The 16,739-nt window shown below is 37.0% G+C and overlaps 1 protein-coding gene and 1 long non-coding RNA gene across 2 annotated transcripts in view; one reads left to right on the top strand and one right to left on the bottom strand.

The window, feature by feature from the left end:
• LOC134223136 (uncharacterized) overlaps nt 1-16,739 on the top strand; it is an 82,793-nt gene that overhangs the window by 28,452 nt on the left and 37,602 nt on the right. The window contains exons 32-42 of the mRNA XM_062702275.1: nt 12,077-12,316; nt 12,383-12,505; nt 12,714-12,893; nt 12,982-13,302; nt 13,363-13,527; nt 13,588-13,887; nt 13,964-14,110; nt 14,472-14,741; nt 14,910-15,077; nt 15,138-15,344; nt 15,685-15,765. Of these exons, the coding sequence (XP_062558259.1) occupies nt 12,077-12,316; nt 12,383-12,505; nt 12,714-12,893; nt 12,982-13,302; nt 13,363-13,527; nt 13,588-13,887; nt 13,964-14,110; nt 14,472-14,741; nt 14,910-15,077; nt 15,138-15,344; nt 15,685-15,765 (2,202 nt within the window). The remainder of the gene's footprint in view (nt 1-12,076; nt 12,317-12,382; nt 12,506-12,713; nt 12,894-12,981; nt 13,303-13,362; nt 13,528-13,587; nt 13,888-13,963; nt 14,111-14,471; nt 14,742-14,909; nt 15,078-15,137; nt 15,345-15,684; nt 15,766-16,739) is intronic.
• On the bottom strand, nt 9,168-9,829 carry LOC134227403 (uncharacterized). The gene is made up of 3 exons (XR_009983668.1): nt 9,568-9,829; nt 9,416-9,506; nt 9,168-9,340 (listed from the first exon to the last, which is right to left on the bottom strand). It is a non-coding gene; the product is annotated as an uncharacterized LOC134227403 (long non-coding RNA).

Here is a 16,739-nt window from a genome sequence, read left to right as displayed (position 1 = left end):
GCCCCTGAAACTCGAACTACGCACATCATCCGATCCATCGTCGCCTTGATCAACCGTATCCGTTTTCGTGCATTAGCTCCCATAGCTGGTCCCGATCTTTTGTATCATATGCGGCTCATCCTCCCAAACCTTGGTAATTACCCAGTGCAGCGCTCTAGCCAGTGCCTCACCATCGTGTTTTAATAGCTCTACTGGTAGTTAGCCAACTCCAGGGGCTTTGTTGTTGTTTTCAGCCGGCCGATCTCCTCCTGGACGTCCTGGAGATTCGGAGCCAGAATTCGCATGTCCCGCGCGCGCGCTCCTAGGTTCATTACCATACCGCCACCGTTGTCTGCCACATCGCCATTCAGGTGTTCTTCGTAGTGCTGCCGCCACCTTTGGATCACCCTACGCTCGTTCGTAAGAAGGTTCCCGTTTATGGCCTTACGCTGTGGCACGTAACTTCTCATAGAACTTACGTGTGTTATTAGCGCGGTACAGTTGCTCCGTCTTTTCACGGTCTCGATCTTCATGCTGTCGCCTTTTCCTACGGTAAATCGAGTTTTGTCTTTTCTGTGCCCGTTTATATCGTCATACCAGTCGCTTTTTAGGTCCGGGGGCACCGTGCCTAGTGCAGCGGATGCAGAGCTTCCAATCAATGGTGCCACTTCCAGCTTCTGCGCGTAGTCTTGGGCTAGTCTACCGTCTTGTAGTCGCCCAATGTTTAGCCGCGGCGGACGACACCGACGCGTGTTGCACACCGTCGAGAGTTTGGAGCGCAGACATACTGCAATGTGGTCGAATTCAATATTCGCACTGCGGTAAGTGCGGACGTTCGTGATGCCGGAGAAGAATTTACCGTCGATAAGAACGTGCTCGATTTGGTTTTCCGTTTCTTGATTAGGTGATTTAAATGTGGCTTTGTGGATGTTCTTGTGGGGGAAGAAAGTGCTTCGGACTACCATTCCGCGGGAGGCTGCAAAGTTTATGCATCGTTGGCCGTTGTCGTTCGATACGGTATGCAGAATATCCAGTCCGATGACCGGTCTATGTGTAGTCTCATACCTCGGGAATTCGGTCCGCGGATTTTTTCCTCATATATTTTTACATATGCGAAGTTTTCGGGATTTGGGCACGGAAAATCAGGGTGTCGACTACCTGGAAAAACCTGGAAAGTCAGGGAAAGTCAGGGAATTTTAATTTGGACCTGGAATGTCAGGGAAAGTCAGGGAATTTTGATTGAGGTCAGGGAAAAAAATCACAAAACTGTAATAATAAAAATTCATATTGATTTAAAAACAATTCAAGCTATGAAGCATATTTTATTTTTTCGTGTGACCCGTTGGCAGTCTCTAGACTAAAAGTCTACTTCGGGCATATTCCATGTTCCTCATGGTAATCTAATTTGCCTCTATTAATCTATTTTAGATCAATAACAGAGGTTGCTCAAATGGTCACTGTTCAGGACTGATCCAAATAGCTGTTATGAAAAGTCCACCCTTATAATTTATTATTTAAATTTAATAAATCACATGAATAAAAAAAAATACATATTTTTATTTTTTTTTGCAGTTTCTTCATTAGTGGCGTGCAAGTCATTTTCCCATCAAACAAAAGAAGTTCTAATAGTTCGGTTAAATATTTAATCATCAATCGAGAGAGTTAGTCATAATGTAATTATGTTGATGTGATTGTAGGAAATACGATACATCACAATGAATTTAAATTGCTGACTATATTGCAAGTAATCGACTCCAATGAAAAACCAATAATATCTCATTATCTTTTGATGTAAATTTATCACCTACATGTATGAAAATTATCTAGTGGAAGCAATCGAAACTGAATCGAAAGGCCTAAATGGGCCATAGTTCAGAACCGTTCAACAAACAATCATCAACAAATTTCAACTTGCAACCAAAAATTTAATATTTTAAGGCTTATTTCAAGAAAACGTCGAATACTACGATTGAAATTACCACAAATAAGATTCTGCAGATAAGGTTTAAAAACCATTTCATGAACTTCCATTTGATATTGGGCTTATAAAGACATTGGCACTTAGGTGGTCAAATTATTGAGCATGTTGAGAGAATGATAGTGGATAAAAGCATAATATGGTCTACCGCATGTAAGTAGGTGGCGTTGGTAAAACGTTACTCCATACTCCACAATCATGACGCTCTCCTAGAAAATTTAAAGTAATTTTATATAAATAGACAGAATCAAGAAGATCACATCAATCAGACGGTTTCAAAATAATTCTTCAAAACTTTTCAACAATCTTTGTATTATCTACAGAAGACAAAGACAATGCTACGTTCAATTATATTTGCAACCGTGAGATATTTGTTGTGAACTTTTCAAACTGCGACTATTTGCATATTTACTCTACAAGCGAAATGTAGTCTACCTATATTTTTTGCCTACTTATATTTTTTTAAACCTAAAACATTATTAAAAACCGGCAATGTTTCAGTATTACATTCGCTGCTTTGATTTTTTGTAGATTTATTAGAGTGATTTTGTATGTATAAAATAAGTTCATCACTAAACGTTACTTTTGATGTTTACAAAACAATTTTATCAGGAAATATTCTGGTTGATGTTTGAGAATTTTGTCCAGAAATTACTTCAGTGAGGTACACTGGATTTTGTTTTCACACGATTTACATTTTCTCAATTTTTAATTCATCCTAAATGTTTAACGCATAATAATAATCATGTGGTTTTTCTTTGAATTATTTAGAATTTTTTGAACATGATGCAAAGACTGGTGGCACTTCGTACGATCAAAATTACCAGCAAAAAATCGTTTAAAAACAGAATCCTTTGTACTTTGGAATGTCTTCTGAAAATAATTATAATTATTTCTTTCTCAAAATTTTCCAAATTACTTCAAAACTCTCCCTGAAAAATAAAAAATGTTCAGTAGTTTTTTTTTCAAAAAACTTAATAGATTGTATGGTATTTACTCAAATTAGAATGTATTTGTGGAGGGATTCATACAAAAAATATTCCAAGGAATCTTCAAACATTTTTCCTCGAGTTCGCTTGGTGTAGTTGTTGAAAAAGTCTAACATCGAGTTGATAGTATTTGAACTTCCTGTAAAAAAAAACAATGTTGTAATTCCAAAACGATTGATCAACTTTGGAAGTTTTGGCAAATAACTAAAACTCGGTAATATAAATGGAATATATGTAGCTCACCCTAGCATTTGAGGCTAGTTATGCCACTTCTCCTCCGAAGGACCTGAGCATATTCAAACCAAAATATTTAAAGTATCGCTGTGGTTATAAAGTTTTCCTGGACTTATTGTAAGTGCTGAATGGATTTGTGTGAGATTGTAGGAATTGAATTCTTGAATATCTGTAAGATTGCAAGCAATAAATGATGATTATCAGAAATCCATACACCCCACAGAAAGTATGCTTCAGAGAAGGTTTTTTGGCGTTCCCGATAATACCCGCAAATCCGTAAGGATTTTTTTTACGGAATTTAAAGGATTTCTATAAGCTCCCACGATTGTTTGTAAAGAGTTCCAAAGTCTTGTCAAAAGATAAGATAGGTACAAGATTTCACATAAATTTCCAGAAAGAATATGAAATTTCAACGATTTGAAAAAGTAGCCGTGGAGGTCTATATTGCGATTCTGAAGAAACCGTGAGAATTCCCGAAGGTTGATGAGGGCACCAGAAAGTTTATAACATTATTTGGAGCCAATTTTGGAGAGATGTGTGTAATGCTGAATTATAATAACCTTTCGGGAGCTCTGTGCATTTACTAAGATCTTTGTGAACGACCAGAATTACCTACCATTTATTACAAAACCTTAATGTTCTGCTTCTACAAGTGAATAGGCTTCTAATAACTCAGGAACTCGTTTGGTCTTCAAGGATTTAGACATGCTGGGATTTTCATATGCTTAAGAATTTGAAAAAAAATCATACCTGGAATTTTTCGAGAAATTACTGGAAAGTCAGGGAAAGTCAGGGAATTTTATTTTCAAATTTGAGTCGACACCCTGAAAATCAAAATCGCGGCCTTCTGGGGACTAAAATCCGGCGGAAAATTTTCCCGAGATGTAAAGGTGGCCTCAATAGCGAGTGCTCTCAAAAATCATTCGCTCGCACAAGCGATTTGGTTGCAACATCTGACGGAAACTTTTACTTTACTTTTGCTGCATTCAATCACATTCAATGTAATTTCAAAAGGATGGATTTTTCGAGGGATTTTTATCGTGGAGCTTTCCGTTTTCCGAGGGATTTTCATGTTGTCAGATCCGAAAATGGTAAAATCCTATTTACCTAGATTTGGGTACAATTCATTTTTTTTGATTTTTTTAGTCTACATCTTAACAGATAAGGGTCTGTTCAAATATTACGTAACGCAATAGGGGGTGGGGGGTTGTTAAATTTTTGTTACGATTTGTTACGCAAAATATGGGGGGTGGGTGTCCTTCGGAATATTGTTACGCGTAACAAATTATTTGCATAGCGAAAAAAAAATTAAAAATGTTAAAAAATGTTTATTTCCTTTAAAATAGCGTAAAATATACAATGCATAATAATTTATAGTAACGTGTTTTAAATCCTATCAAAAATCTTTTTTTTTTCTCAAAAAACTATTTGTTACGCGTTACGCATAGGGGTGGGGGTAGTTCTGAAAATTGTTACAAATTGTTACGAGGGGGTGGGGGGTTCTCAAAAACAACGTTTTTCGCGTTACGTAATATTTGAACAGGCCCTAACACTGAATCAACAATTTGACGCCACAATACACGGCTCGAGGCCGCATCTCTCCATCCTCGAATACGCCCCACGTTCGCCAAGTCGTTTTGCACCTGGTCTGCCCATCTCGCTCGCTGAGCTCCACGACGTCTCGTACCTGCCGGATCGGAAGCGAACACCACCTTTGCAGGGTTGCTGTCCGGCATTCTTGCAACATGCCCTGCCCATCGTACCCTTCCGGCTTTAGTTACCTTCTGGATACTGGGTTCGCCGTAGAGCTGGGCGAGCTCATGGTTCATTCTTCGCCGCCACACACCGTCTTCTTGCACACCGCCAAAGATGGTCCTAAGCACCCGTCTCTCGAATACTCCGAGTGCTTGCAAGTCCTCCTCGACCATTGTCCATGTTTCATGTCCGTAGAGGACAACCGGTCTTATAAGCGTCTTAAACATGACACATTTGGTGCGGTGGCGAATCTTTTTTAACCGCAGTTTCTTCTGGAGCCCGTAGTAGGCCCGACTTCCACAGATGATGCGCCTTCGTATTTCACAACTGACATTGTTATCAGCCTTTAGCAAGGATCCGAGGTAGACGAATTCCTCGACCACCTCGAAGGTATCCCCGTCTATCGTAACACTGCTTCCCAGACGGGCCTTGTCGCGCTCGGTTCCGCCCACCAGCATGTACTATATCTGGGGCTATAGCCCCACCTAGAACTAAATTAGCCCCCCCTAGTTTTTTTTGCCACTTTGCATGAATATTGTACTTATCTAGCTCTCTGATCATATATAGAAAAGATATTTTAGTTACTAGATAAAGATTGTCGCTTCGGTTCCCTTTGTTCTGCTGTCCGAAACATGTGTGGTACATACCTGTCAAATCGTATGGATTTTTCTTCTTTGACATTTAGCTCCCCTATCCTCGCCAGCAAAAGATGTTCCGGACAGCGACTACAGCGACAATCTTTATCTAGTAACTAAAATATCTTTTATATATAGGCGTAACTGCCAGGAATGAGTTCTCTTCATTCACATCTCTCTCTCTACGAAACATTGAATCTATTTTAACAAATTTTCGAACTTCGAACAATTGTTATATCCTACGATAGGAGTGTACGAAAAATAGTACGTTCCCTTGATTCTCCAGCGCCAGATATCATTACTTTAGGAAATTGGAGTAGGAACAGTGGTTCCATGCTGATGCAATGCTGATTGAATAAATAATAGAAGCAACAGACTAAGAAAACAAACACAATTTCTAAAATTTTGATTGATTAAAAAAGTTCTAGTGGCATATTGAACTGTCTGTATGGTCTTAATATTGACACAGCACAAAATGTTGGACAAATGTTTAAGGAACACAGGATGCTTAGCTTATCGGCATATTTCTCTTACTAAGCTCATATGTCTTTCTAATCGCATACAGTTTTCTGGAATCTGACGATAGAAAATTCGTCATTCGCACTCAACCTCCTGTGAAATGATGGTTCTGAGATGAACCGACAATGCGCCTTTCCAATCACAGGCAAAATAAGAATTTTGAATATTTTTTTTTCTACTCTAACATCAACGTCAGATGACTCGCCATCTATGGGGAAAAAACTTCTGCAGCATCGCCAAGCGAAGAAACACCGATTCGTTTATGATAATGTTTCTTTCCAATTACAAACAGAAATAAAATCTGAATTATAAAAAAAAATATCACTTGACTGCTATTGACGCCAACGTTTCTGCAGCGTTGCTCTCCGGCGAGCGTTTGTGATTCTGATACTGACGGAATCTCCCTCCAGTACCGCGGGAATGCAACCAACGATATTGTTTGCTATCAACCCTTTCTTCTCATAAAATGCTGGTCCTGAAAAGAGTCGATTTACAATCAACAATGCGTCTTTCGAATCACTCACAGCAATCAAACGTTAATCCGAACCTTGCGTTAAAAATCCACTGCTGCTGCTGTCCGCTAAGACGCTAAGAATAAAAGTTCAGCACCACCACTGATATCCCGAGACCGCAATCGACGCCTAAGAACAGATTTTCTTTTCACAAAGCGCTTTTCTAATCATTGATAGAAGCGAAACGATAGTCTGAGCATTGCGTGGATATTTCTTTTGAGTACTGCTACTTTCGGCGACGGCCAGCGCATTCTAATCCATTGTTTTTAATAGTTGGGGAAAATGTTAAAGAGTTCGTCAATCGATTGATACCAAAATCTATAAAATAGGTACTTTCCGTAAAGGTCTCAAATTTGAATATACAGAATTACATCCATATCTTCGCAAAGGACGTAATCCTACGTCAAAAATTAGCCCCCCCCCCTAGATTTTGTTGTTAGATAGATAGATAGATAGATAGTGGAATAGAGATGAGTGACGTTTAGCGCTCGCACACTAATGTGCAATTCGTCATGTGTAAAAACATGTTTGTTTTCCTTCTGCTCATAACCTCAAAAATGATCGGGTCATCACAATGATTTCAAAAGAGTCAAAAAATATATGGAAATATACTTATTTTTACCCAATCTTTGCTGAGTTGCACCATCTAGGAGTGTTTGTTTTCCTTTTATCGCCACTCACACATTCGGACGTGAGAATCTCAATATTGTACTTCCAGTTGAAAACCGAAGTGAGCTCTCGCGACAATCGAGTTTTCTCACGTTTCCTTTTGTCGCGACTAGTGCGCATCATGGCGCACGACGGTGGCATAGATGCGCACTAGTCGCGATGCAGTTGCGACATCAGGAAATAAGGAAAAACTCAATTGTCGCGAGAGCTCACTTCGGTTTTCAACTTGAAGCACAATATCTATAATTTTACTCATTTAAATAAGTACACGGTTAGAAAAAAGAACCTAATTTTAGGTACTTTTTACTTTTGCATCTCCCTCCCTCTTCCCTTTGTTGTCATAAAATGAAGATAAGAAAATTATTTTGAGCTTTTTAGTGGAATGTCTTCACTTGTCATAAGACGAGTTAATACAATCCCATTGAATTCCACCACTTAATTGTATCTTGACAGATACGTATTTCGACCTCAAATGTAAGGCCGTCTTCAGTGTCTCGTACTTGACTCGACTTGAAGAGCAAAACCACTCAACAAGGGCATTAAAGCGTGGGAACCCGACGTTGAACCCATCCCAAAAGTTGAGTGAAATTTACCTAACTTTTCGTTAGTTTCTATTTAAAATTAAGTATATTTTATTTAGTATTAAGTGAATTTTACTTAATTTCAAGAAAAAAATACTTAATTTTGTGTTCCCACACTGGGCGCTCGATTTGAGTGAAAAGTACCTAATATTAGGTACTGTTTTTCAACCGTGTAGATCTACTTATTCTTCCAAAATGGGTAAAGTTTTATGAGTGAAATGGTTCGAATCCGCCGAAATAGAAATGTAAAACGAGGATTTATAATGAAAAGGAAAGAAACATTTATTACCGCGTGTTTATAGCTTTTGTTTTTGTTACATAGTAATGATGTTGCTGCTGACAGCTCTGACGTATATTTCACCGAGGGGTTCAGCGATTTGGTCGAAACAAATGTGGACAACGGGATTGTCGTCCTCAATAAAGTTTTGAGCACTCAGAAATAAAGAAATTGTTTGTTAGATTAAAATTTAATCTATATTGGCATTTTTGTACTTTAAACTACCAATAGACTAAAATGTATACTATCTAACATTAAAAGTTATTCTATGAATGATTTGCACTTAAATATTTTGTTTTCGTATTCTTTGTGATTGTGATATCAATTTTTTTTCGCACAAACTGACTATTGCGAGAAATATCGCGAAAAAATATTAAATTGCTTATTCATAGTTCCCAAGGATTGCCGAATGCAGAAAGCAAACGGTTTCAGATAGCTTGGAAACCATAATTTTGGTTTATCTACAATCCAATACGGAAGTGGCGTATAAATGACGAAGTCTAGAGGTGTATTAAATTCGCCGCTCCATTCACCGAAGATGGCAGCCAGAAGCTGGACAGATTACCGGACATGGGAATGGAAGTCGAAGCCCTTATTTTAAAAGTGAAAAGTACCCGCATAATCATGAACCGTAAGTGGATCCCGCATAATCATGAACCGTAAGTGGATTATTTCTCAAATAATTCATGATTATAACAAACTTTGACCCTACTATTCTGTTTATTGTACATATTTAAGATACACCAACCTCTCCATAAATGGTATTTACCGTATGGTTTGATGTTATTGGTAAATCGACCATATGAGTAATAGGCGGTTAAGTATAATTACTGTATAAAAAAGGATATTTTTCAGTACATTATTTTCGTGATACATCATGTGGTATGGTCCATTTATAATCCATGTTTCAAATAAGAACAGTATGGGTTATTATTTGTTAACCATAGAATGATATATGAAAAAAAATGACGCACCGTATCCCATATCTTTCATCAGAAGGAAACATTTGTAAATTACTCCACATATTAAATGAAAACACTTGTATTTTACACTCACATTGTATATTTCCACATTGAATTCATGTTTTCCGTGAAAAATTATGTTAATTTTACGAATAATTTAACATTTATATCAGCGAGTTCTGCATCTTTTATGACTTTTCTCGAGCATCCGGGTCCGGGAAGCCGCATCGAAGGAGAATGCGATACTGACCTGCAGAATACACAGAAAAGCAACCACTGGATATTAAATATGAAGAGTATATCTCATATATGTAAAAATACTTACCAAATCATGTCCAAGAAAAATTGAGTCGGTTCCTTGGTCGGATCTCCAAAAGGTATTTGCTTCCATTTTCTTCCGCAATAGCTGTTGAGAACTGTTGAAACATTTTATTATTCAACAGTATTTGAACACAATATGCAAATTTCATTACTTACCCCTGTTTTTAAGCACGAGAAATTATTTAAATAAAACTGGAGAAACAACGATTCAAAATCAATCTGGTTCTAGTCAACCAGTTTTTTTTCACAACAAAAACAAAGGCAACAACACGGAAAAATGATTCTACGGGATATAAAAAGTTGAACACTCCACTCATCATAACGTTTATCGCGTTTGTATCATTGGAGGATATTATTTCTAATATATGTGCGGAAAAGCAAGGAAACAAAGCTAAATTTAGATGATACATAATTATTTCACAGCAATATTTAATATTGTTGATATTATCAGTTATAAGTCTTTCACAGTATATTATCGTTTTTCATCGAAAGGATGGAAGATAAAGTAGTATAAATATACAATGAATTATGAGATTATTGCATATGGTATTGTAGATTAAACATGATGTATAGTATTTATTCTACTTCAACATATAGTTATATTGTAAAGCTACTATTATACAATTAGTAACAGTATTCCTTAGTGAAGATGAACAGTAACAAGAGTACTGTAAATCGTTTTTAATTATGCGGGTATAATCAACGAGATCACCTTATTCTGATATGGTATGTCTTCTACCACATCAAAATGCATTCCATATTATTTTAATCGACATTTTAATTCATAAAATCTGATTCAACCTTACAGGAAGATTACAATCATGGAATCAAGCATGGAACCTCAAGCGATGCTGCAGGATACCGACAGAAAGGAGTCAAATGTTCACCATGGTTATCCAGAATCAGGCATTTACCAGGAAAATGCATATTATCAGCTACAGAATGATAAAATGTGTGGTGCAAAAAGTTGAGACTCACTAGTAGGAGTGATTTGTTTTATCATATCGCGTATTAATTATCGAACCCTATGATGACAATAATAGTGAATAACTAATCATGTCACGTTTTCTAGTAAATGAAGATAATAATAAAATATAAATATAATTTTCTACCGTAATTTTTCTTTTTTTTTCGAAGCAAAACAAAACATTCTACTGCAGAATCCATCTACGTAAAGAAAAATGTGGCCTGAAAGTATACTTTGGCATAATAACTCAAAGTTATACTAAGCACGTCTATGTGAAACCTATACTAAATCGGGGTCAACCAGGCGAATAGCCATTTAGAATGACTTTTAATCTATTTAGTATAGATTTTTCTCAGAGTGAGCAAAGGGAAAGAGATAGCAAAGAAAAAGTACCCATTAACGTGTTTCTCCGTGCACTGTTAGATGACTTTACCCATTAATGGGTACTGTGTTATTGTTGATATTATTCCCACCGTGAAAAATTCACCCATTTTCTTGAAAAAGTGCCACTACCCATTTTAATGAGTAGTGGCGCTTTTTGAAGAAAATGGGTGAATTTTTCACGGTGGGAATAATATCAACAATAACACAGTACCCATTAATGGGTAAAGTCATCTAACCGTGTGTACGTCTCATTGCTTTACCGTGTACTATTATGATTAATTTAGTTTGAGTGTGTTATTTATAGTGTTGTCAGTTGTGAATAGAGATGTCGTAAAATCTCGATTGATCGAAGAAATCGATTAAATTGTGACATCGTAAAGATGTTGTAAAATTGGCTCTTTGATGTTGCATGAAGAAGAAGAAGCAGAAAGATGATATTCGAAAAAATCTGCACGGCAAAACATACGGAAAGTTTTTAAATCTCTTCTCAAAAATTCTAAAAGCAATTTAATCAAAAACGGTAAGCAGTACGGGGTTGGACTTTTCTTATACTGTGTTTTAAGTGTTATACACCCAGATCTTTTTTTACACGGGTAGGTTTTAGTTGATTACGACCCTTAGCGTCGATGAAACTATGAGTTAACCCCATGAAAAAATTCACAAAAAATCAAAGAAAATTCAGGTGGTATTTGAAAAGCTGTGAAAAATCAGGTTAACCGGGAAATTAAAGAATACCGTGTAAAAAAAATATTGGGTGGTGTATTACAAAATAAAATTTCGAATAGAAATATTGTGTTTATTATACAGTAGAAGAAAAGTCCAACCCCGTACTGCTTACCGTTTTCAATTAAACTGCTTTTAGAATATTTGAGAAGAGTTTTAAAAACTTCTTCATATGGTTTGCCGTAGAGATTTTTTCGATTATCATCTTTTTGCTTCTTCTTCTTCATGCAACATCAAGCGCCAATTGTTGAGAAGTAATCGATTCTTTATTAATCGATTATCACAACGATGAATCGATTAGTCGAAGTAATCGATTAATTTGTGACATCTCTAGTTTTGAGATCTCTTTCGCTCCCACAACAGATCTTCAGTGGCTTCATGGAAAAGGAAAATTTAACAAAACAAACATCGAAGGAGAACTTTCGTAAATGTTTCAGTTATATCAATTTTGTTGGTTTGCAAAGTGTTACCTTTAAAACGCAGTAATGTCTTGTAGAATGTGCAGCAAGGGTAGTTCTGATTCAATTGCGGTGAGTAACAAGCTTTTGGGGTAAACAAAATCTTATTGAAAATGCTTCTGTTTGTTTACAGTCTGATGCAGAGATTTGCGAATGCCCCTCGCATAATCAGCAAGTCTCGGTTAAGCAGGAAACGATTCTGCTGAATATTGATGAAGATTCCGAGGTTTATTGTGTTGAGTTTCTGGATGAAACGTCTGAGCAACCACAGCATCCGGAATCGGATCCGGAGCGCTTGGTGTTCCGCTGTACAGTTTGCGATTGGAACTACCTGAGTAAGACTGGCTTGTCGGAACATTTGGATCTGCATAAGGTAAAAAAAGTAGCAAAGTTGTTATGTCTATAGTTCGAGACTATTTATGCTTAATTTTGTCGACAGATTTCAGATGAAAATAAGGAGCTACATTGCCAAGAAACAATGATTTCTCATAAGATGTACGAGTGCAAACTTTGCAATGATCAGCGGCTCTACCAGGCAGACTTGTATTGGCAACACGTTAACGTACGGTTTGGAACATACGAGCTTATTTGATAGAATGACGTGAAAATTGTCAATTGAATTGAGTGAAAACAAATCGCAATGATAATGTTAGAAACTCGAATCTATATAATTATTTAAAATATAGAAATTTGACATTTCACGATATTCTTAGAATAATCTCAGTTGAAAATACTTCTTAATATAAATGATATTGGGTATTTATTTTAAGGAAGATCATGTTAATTTGTCAGCCGACAATATGCCTATCAAATGTGAGTGTCCAATTTGTGGTGATATTTTTGGCAACGACGAACTTTTGTCCCATCATGTAGATGAAGTTCATCGGACGATTGAATGTAGCATGTGTGATATAACTTTTTTTGATGATGAAGAACTAAAAAGTCACGCAGTAAGTTCAATTCTACCTTTTTGTTTGATAATAGAAGATTAGATTACTAGTTATAGTGGTTATCATCTCTGTGTGTCTTCCTTTACAGAGCGTACATCATTCAGCGAATAGCTATTCCTGTCCTAATTGTTCCGAAAAAATGACAAACGAAGCTTCTTTCAACAATCATATTGATATCTGCTCTAAAAGCCACACCATTCAATCCCAAGATGTGGAGACTGCGCAAATCGAAACCACTGAAAGTGTTACTGATGAAGATGCTCAATCTCACTCATCATTAGATAAAAATGTTGCAAAAAACACAGGTATTAAAATGGAGATTGCTGTTGAAGAATCTGGTCTTCAGCCTCTTGATCAGGCGGGCTGTGAATTCGTCATTTCCGAAGTACTGCAATTGGATGAACTCGAGGTCAGTTTTCCAGACTTGTAACGCGCGAATATTTTTTTTCACAATTTGTAACTATTGCAGGAACAGCTTCCAGATAGCGGGACCAATACCTCAAAAACAAGTGTTACCCCCAGGTGGAGAAATCAGAAACAATATCGATGCTATACAGTCGAAAATCGAACATTTTTCGAGTGTCTGACATGCAATGAAACATTCGATAAGTACAACTCTTACAAATGGCACAGGGTAGATTTTTTCAATCTTAAATTTTGTTATGTTTTGTAATATACGGTTTTCTGGTTTCAGACGAAAGCTCACAACGGTCTGAAATTGTTTTGCCCACATTGCTCGAGGCAGCTATTCAGGACAATTGATTACAGACACCATGTGTCCAAATGTGTGCTTAAAAAGTTCTCCTGCGAGTTGTGCCATCGAAAGTATCCTACGATGGAAGCTTTAAAATTTCATACAAAAGTATGCAACAAGACTCAAAACCAAACATTCATTACACTTCCTTCGGACACGGTGCTGGAAGAACCCATCAAATGTGAATGTACTGTTTGTGGGGAAATTTTCGGCAACGAGTACCTACTGCAGGCACACATGGTACATGATACATTGAAAACGTTTTCTTATTGATGTATTCTGGTAATCGTGACTTATAATACCTTCTTATTTACAGAATTGTGCTCATAATCAAACATTAGAAGTAGATATGCAAAGTCCAACCTCGGATTTACTATGTACCATAGTAAATGGTCGCACTTTTTTCGAGTGTGTTCCTTGCCAAATTAAGTTCAGCAGTTTAAACCGCTATAATATTCATAAGGTATGGAACAAACAAATTATTTGAATATTTATTGTATATAGATTATCATTAAATAATAAGAAAATTATTTTGAGCTTTTTAGTGGAATGTTTTCACCTGTCCTAAGACGAGTTTATACAATCCCATTGAATTCCACCACTTAATTGTATCTTGACAGATACGTATTTCGACCTCAACAGTAAGGCCGTCTTCAGTGTCTCGTACTTGACTCGACTCGAAGTCGAGTCAAGTACGAGACACTGAAGACGGCCTTACTGTTGAGGTCGAAATACGTATCTGTCAAGATACAATTAAGTGGTGGAATTCAATGGGATTGTATAAACTCGTCTTAGGACAGGCATTAAATAATGCTGTTTTACAGGGAAAGATGCATAAAACGAAGTATAAGTGCCCTAATTGTTTCATGCAATTTGCGCGAAAAAGTAATTTCTCGCAACACAAGAAACAGTGCGCTGTCAGAATGTTGGAGCAGCTGGCAAGTCAGTCGATTAAATGTGAGTGCCCCGTTTGTGGGGAGCTTCTCGATACCGGATTGCTACTTTCCGATCACGTTCAAACAAACCATCAGATGACCGTTTGCATTTTTTGTGTGAAGACCTTCGCCAATGATGACGAGCTGCATAGTCACAAGGTAAGACAATGAAAGGAATTCTTAGTTGGGTCTAATTCCTGTCGCAGGATTGTAAGAGCTGAGCTGAATTGGTTGAGTTGAATTATTGTTTTGGGAGGTGGGGCGGTTTGCAAATATCCTACTGTCGAAATAGACTTTGCTCTTCTAATTTATGCCTTACGATTTTAGCTTACGACCCATCCTGAGTCAACGTTGAGTAATCACCCGTGTCCGCATTGTATCAAGTCGTATAGCTCACCTGAAGGGCTCAAGCGCCATATGGAGAGCTGCGGTCCTCGAGTATGCGATGTTTGTCACCGGAAATTTCCTAAGCACAATTACTTTATGGCTCATATGGTTAGTTGTTTAAAAAAACACATAATTTTCCAAAATAAACTCTATATCCTGTGTTTTCAGAATGTTTATCATCCACATTTGCTGCACTGTTGCCCGTTTTGCCCCAGGAAATATGTCGAAGAAGCGAGTTGCATGAAACACGCGGGTTATTGTGCTCAAAGGAAATACGCTTGCAGTCAGTGTGGCATCAACCGGAGAACATTTACTCAATTCAAACAACATGTGAAACTAACCGGCCATGTCGCTGAGCCGATCATAGAATTGCAGGTTTGCAGTAGAAAAATTGTGTACACTGGGGTCGCTTTTTACGACGGATGGATTTTATCAATTTCTCGATCCCCCTCAATCTTCACAATTCGTTCAATACCACCTATTTTTTATCGATTTTTTGAGGATTTGTATGTATCAAATCCAAAGACCAGAAACAAGGAAAAATAAATCGCGTTATAAGTGACCTCAGTGTACAGATTTAAAAAGAACCGAAAAATCTTTTGACACATCCCATATGAATAGGAAATCAATTTTTGCTGAGTTTTCTATCCATATGGGACAGATATGCGATTACAGGCAGTATACTAATTACGTTCTTAATTTTTTTTTTATATAGAAAATTCGATCGCAGTTACAGCTTCCATGCCCTATTTGCAAAATGGTTTTCCGTTCTGTCCACACTAGGAGATCTCATATGGTAAGTGGATTTTTTTGTTTAGGGGCCATCCAGAAACCACGTGGTCATATTTTTGAAGATTTTCAACACCCCCCTCCCCCCATGTGGCTTATCGTGGTCATTTGGCTGACCCCCCCCCTCCTCCCCCCTATGACCACGTGGTTTTTTTCAAGTACAAAAATAAAAAAAACCTTATGTAACTAAAACCATATATCCGATCAATTTTGAAGATGGACAATTTCAATGAATTATTGGCAGTGGCTGATTTTCTACTCGCCGCAGCCACATCTAGGCGCTATAGTATATGCACAAAATAGCCAACAAGAGTTAACCGCCCGAAATTTGTATGGCGAAAGACATCTAACGTTGGTTTTCTCAAAATTAGGAACTTTTAATGAAAAACTATTTGGTACCGGTTATGAGGGGTGGTGTCCGCTACTACGCCTACCAAATATTTTTTCGATTAAAAAGCTTAATTTTGAGAAATCGAACCTTAGATGCATTTCGCCATACTGATTTCAGAAAGTTAACTCCTAGTGTGCCGCTGTAACCACGCTCAAAGCAGTCGATTCATTGATTCAAAATCAAACTAAACCCAGCATGGAAATTTTGATGACACCTTCAATGCAGCAGGAGGATACAAAAAAATGTGGACTCGTGAATATCTTATAAAAAATTCGAGAAAAAATTATAATGGTTTAGAAATTTTCCAAAATATCCCTATATCTTCAATTTTTTTTAAATTTTTTTATTAGTGTTTTTTTTAAATAATTTTTAAGATATTAACCTCAGCGAAGCATCTGAACTGAACTCCTACAACGAAAAGTTTATCAGAGAATCACAAACTTAATATGTAATCTTAGAGATGCAAATAAAACCTCCTACTGTTGTTTCTTTTGAGTAGCATTCTTGTACAAATTTCAGTATTGTTTTCAGAATCATCAATATTAGAAATAAATAATTATAAAATATTTTTTTTAATTGTTCATTATTGA

Source organism: Armigeres subalbatus, chromosome 3 (genome assembly GCF_024139115.2).
Source record: "Armigeres subalbatus isolate Guangzhou_Male chromosome 3, GZ_Asu_2, whole genome shotgun sequence".
In the NCBI taxonomy this organism is placed as follows: domain Eukaryota; kingdom Metazoa; phylum Arthropoda; class Insecta; order Diptera; family Culicidae; genus Armigeres; species Armigeres subalbatus.
This window is presented reverse-complemented; position numbering and strand designations above follow the sequence as displayed.